Source organism: Zea mays, chromosome 2 (assembly GCF_902167145.1).
Source record: "Zea mays cultivar B73 chromosome 2, Zm-B73-REFERENCE-NAM-5.0, whole genome shotgun sequence".
Classification (NCBI taxonomy): domain Eukaryota; kingdom Viridiplantae; phylum Streptophyta; class Magnoliopsida; order Poales; family Poaceae; genus Zea; species Zea mays.
Window position 1 is genome coordinate 31,673,120 of NC_050097.1, and position 4,330 is coordinate 31,677,449.

The 4,330-nt window shown below is 39.6% G+C and overlaps 1 protein-coding gene and 1 non-coding gene across 2 annotated transcripts; both read right to left on the bottom strand.

Moving 5' to 3' along the window:
- Positions 1–1,839: 1,839 nt before the first annotated feature.
- Positions 1,840–3,890, bottom strand: LOC100276274 (uncharacterized). The gene is made up of 4 exons (NM_001363800.1): positions 3,704–3,890; positions 2,578–2,639; positions 2,284–2,342; positions 1,840–2,118 (listed from the first exon to the last, which is right to left on the bottom strand). The coding sequence occupies exons 1-4, from the start codon at positions 3,778–3,780 to the stop codon at positions 2,104–2,106; spliced, it is 213 nt and encodes a 70-aa protein (NP_001350729.1). The 5' UTR covers positions 3,781–3,890; the 3' UTR covers positions 1,840–2,103.
- Positions 3,290–3,347, bottom strand: LOC111590998 (small nucleolar RNA SNORD25). Its single transcript, XR_004856767.1, has one exon. It is a non-coding gene; the product is annotated as a small nucleolar RNA SNORD25 (small nucleolar RNA).
- Positions 3,891–4,330: the final 440 nt, after the last annotated feature.

Below are 4,330 nucleotides of genomic sequence, written 5' to 3' on the forward strand. Positions count from 1 at the left end.
CTAGTAGATGGGTTTTGCGATAACTTCTTATATCGAGATTCTTAAATGTGTCTTCGTAGTAGCTATGAGTATGACATTCCCCATATGATGATGTTATCTCTTTCTTTACATGTTCATGTAATTTTATTGTTGTATCCAAAAGCCAATGAAAATTTTTCTACATTTAGAGTTCCTATAGACCACGAATTTTATGCAAGTCCAATGCTATATTTTTTCTAATTCATGTATTACGAGAATTCTATGTTTCTAAGAGGACCTTATTTTCTGAGCGTACTTATGATTTATTTAGCAAGGGCCCATCATTTTTAGAAAATGTTGGGCTATGGAGTCATTTGAAAAAATGCTTGGAAAATCATCTTTTCATGTTTTTTTATGAATGGTTAAAAGAGGCCAAATATTCGTAATCCCCTATTATTTGGCTTGCTTGTACACATGCTTACACGAGTTATATGTTTGATTTGACTCATTTATAATGTGGCCACATAAAATGGTCTAAGCTTAATGATGAGATAGGTGATAGATTATAAATTTACACTACTGATATAGGGAGTGTTCATTTGTGCTTTTTAGCAACGGTTGTGACTTCTAGACCCCTTCAACATCTGAAGAGTACTTATTGAGATGGTTTGCTACCGCAGCAAACACAACTGAATATACCCATAAGAACCCACACCTGACACAAGACGAGACTTGACCAAACAAATTCTGCAAAAATATAGTCCTAAGCAACATCATTTGGCATAAAATAGCAAGCCAAAATACTATAACCCTTGCTTCATTTTCCGGCGTTGCTTGCTTTACAGACAACCTAGCATCTATCGAAGTTGAGTAGGTGTGTTAATTAGGCTGATCCTAGCGACCTAGGTTATCTCTACAAGATACTATATCTCATCTTATATATTATCTTTTATTTTAAACTTCACTATGTAAACAATGTCAAACAGTTTCACGTCCCTGGCATGCAATTTTGCATTTTTGAAGAGCACGATGCGCAAAACTACCCATTATCTCTCCTCTTCGCATCAACCGTCAAGTGCTTGCATTTTTTACGAGATGATTGCAGCTGCGCTTCGCTTTCAATTTCCGCTATCTGCATCATACAAAATGCTACACCGTGTCAATATGGCTCAACCAACACATCAATATGCAGCGTTCCCATAAGTTTTGAGCAGTGGCTTCGTGGTCCTCTATAGCCAAAAGAAATTGCCATCACATGATAAAAGTAGAGTCCTGAGAGCAACTCGAGTAGATGACCAAAAAGAGCCCTAACTCAATAATTTAGCCCTAACTCAAAAATTGCCATCACATGATAAAAGTATAGTGCAAAAGTGACAAAATATTTACATTTTCTCTTTCATATGGCAAAGAGGGAAAAGTTTAGATATATCCCCGCAGGGAGCGTCGACCTGCACTGCTGGGACGGAGCGAGGTAGGGCGCGAACAGCGCTGTGTCAGAGGGGCACATGGAGGCCCATCGAGCAAGCTATGGGCCACGACTGGGGATCCCACTGCACGGGCGACGCACGACACAAGAATGATAATAGTTCAGTTTTTTTCTATCAGTTTTTCTAAAAATCCGGCTGCGAGAAAAATCTAAGCATCGTGAAGATTACGTACGGAGAAAGATAAATTATTCTAAATGGTTCAGAATTTAGAAAACAATGAATTCCTACTATCACGACGACTCGACCGACGACTCGACCGATTTGATGTTTATGTTGATTTTAGACGGTTTTTACTAAAATGATTCTTATAGAAACGGGCTAAAAACCTAGGACGTTTAACAATCCGCAGCAGTTTTTGGTAGGCAGAAGCTGAAAAAACCCAAACAAACAGGGCAAGCCAATTCTTCTTCAAATCTACATTTCACACTTCAAGAAAAAATATCAACATAGGCACACATTATTAAAAATTATACAATAGTTTATGACAAAGGACATGAGACCAACTGCTCTGCGTCTACTAATCTAAGTGCAGAGAAACTTAAGACTAATTTCCATTGAATGACATCCAGAATGTCATTCATAAATAGTACCCAGACAAGGACTAAACTCGTAACAAGATTGTCAGTATCATCTTGCTGAATCGATGTGGGAACCAGCTTCACTGCTTGAAGTGCTGCAAACAGAGATCTCTGATAAGATATATAAAGCACTAAAACCACCAACCGACCAAGATAGAATGGAACTATACTCGGACAGAAGAATAAACAACAAAGCAAAATTATTTGAAGCGACAAAACAAAATTATTTGTAAGCAACACAAGCAAGATTTATTCCTTACATCTTTCTGGCCACGAGCTTCCTTCAATTGTTCCGATAACTCCTCCCTCACTTCCTTAGCTGAAAAGGGAATTAAGTCAATCGTCATTAGATATTTAGATTTGATAGATGAACACATTGCACAACTAACAAAAGCAGCCAAAACTAGCAATCTGGTACACTGTTCTAGCATAGTAGCAAAATAGGTACTCAAAATACTCAATTCATGTTCAGCAGTACTTATGTCCGAGTAATAAAGCACAAAAAAGTAGAATTTGCAGCAATCTGTAAGGACTTCACCATCAGAAAATTCTACCTTTAGACGATAGGCTCTCAAGAGTCCTGTTGGTCTTCACAGCGAACCTCTGGAATGCACGGCTGCAAAATATCGTGCTCATAAGGACAATCAGTAACCAAACAATCACCTCACGTCAGAAGCTCCAACACAAAAACTTGAATAGCACAACAAGTAGATTTATTAGGATATATAAAGTCAGTACTAGAATATAGTTCCTCCACGTCAAGCAGCATCAAACAAAAATCTGCCCTGGATAGCAAGAGGAAGCACCGAGACTTTTGCTTCACCTTTCCAAAGGTCATGAACCCAAAAAAAAACAGCTCATGTGCATGAACCAAGAGAAGCAGCACAAACTAAAACCGTGCTTTGGAGAACTGAACCAAAACTGATACCAGCAAATAAACCTATCATACAAAAAATTAGAGCATATCCCTTAGATGTTCTTTGGATCATGGATCATTTTGCAAGAATCAACACACGTCTGTAACTGTAGATGGATTCATCACTGTCGGTGAATACACATCACTTCCAATTTAAGCTTTAGAAGGAGAATTTCACTAGCCAAAATCCAAGCTTTAGAAAAAGGAGAATCTCACTGGCCAGTAAACCTATCAGAAAAAAAATCTGGAACGATGAAATCATGACAAGTCATCCTAGGATGTTCTTTGAATGATGCGATCATTCCCGCAACAACCATCACAGGTCTGTAACTGTGTTAAAAAGCTAAGCTGATCATGATCATGACCGCAAGAATCATTACAGATGTGTTAGGGCTCATCACCGTGGTGGACACATCTCGAAAGCAATCCATGAAAACAAGAATAATCAATAGCACAAAACAAATTTCTAAAAAAATCATGTATGTAAGAGCCGTGGGGTGCCCCTGTTCATGAGGAATATCCGAAGGCACACGATAAAGAGCCGGCCCAAGATACAACGGGAATCTGTAGCTTCAAGGGAACGAGTCCGTTGGGAACCGATTGGAAAAACCAATCCTCCCAACGACCAGATGACGAAGCGCTACGAATCGCATCAAATCTAATGAAACCAACATCGATCGTAATCGCGCGATGTCGCGAGGCGCGGGTAAACGGATCTAGGGATAGGGTAATACAAGGGGAGGGTTGGGAGGAGATGTGCTTACTTGTTGGCGAGGCCCTCGACGAGGAGCTCGTTGACTACGTAGCTCAGCGCCCGCCCGAACAGGTTGCCGCCGGCCATGACGGAGTCGGAGGCGAGGAGGAAGAAGCTTCCAGACTCCAGAGACGGGAAGGGCTACAGGCGGCGGGTCGATGGAAAGTCGTTACACGGGCCAATGACTTGAAGATTTCTTTTATCTCAACCCTAGAGTTGGCCAGAGCCGGGTTTGGGCGGCAGTTTAATGCGCGATTGGGCCGAATACCGGAAAACTTGAGTAGATTTCATGAACGGGCCTTTGTTAATGACAGAGATGACGTAGATAGCTTTCAAAGAATTGTTCTTTTAATCACACAAACATTTAGTTTAAAAACAAACTTTTCAGACTATTCAATCTATTCTTTTGATTTCAGCTTGCAGTTAAATAGTCTGAATCAAAGTTGAGGTTACCCTTTATTTAAAGTTCGCAGTGCCGAAATAAGTTGGGTGTTCTTTTATCGATCAAAAAAAATATTAGCTTGAAATTCTAGAGCATTGTCAAACTTACCAGTGAAGTTTTCTTCGAGTAGTCATAAAATCTCCATGATGTATTATTTGACTTGAAAAATATCAAATCACGTAACCTTTTTTTATA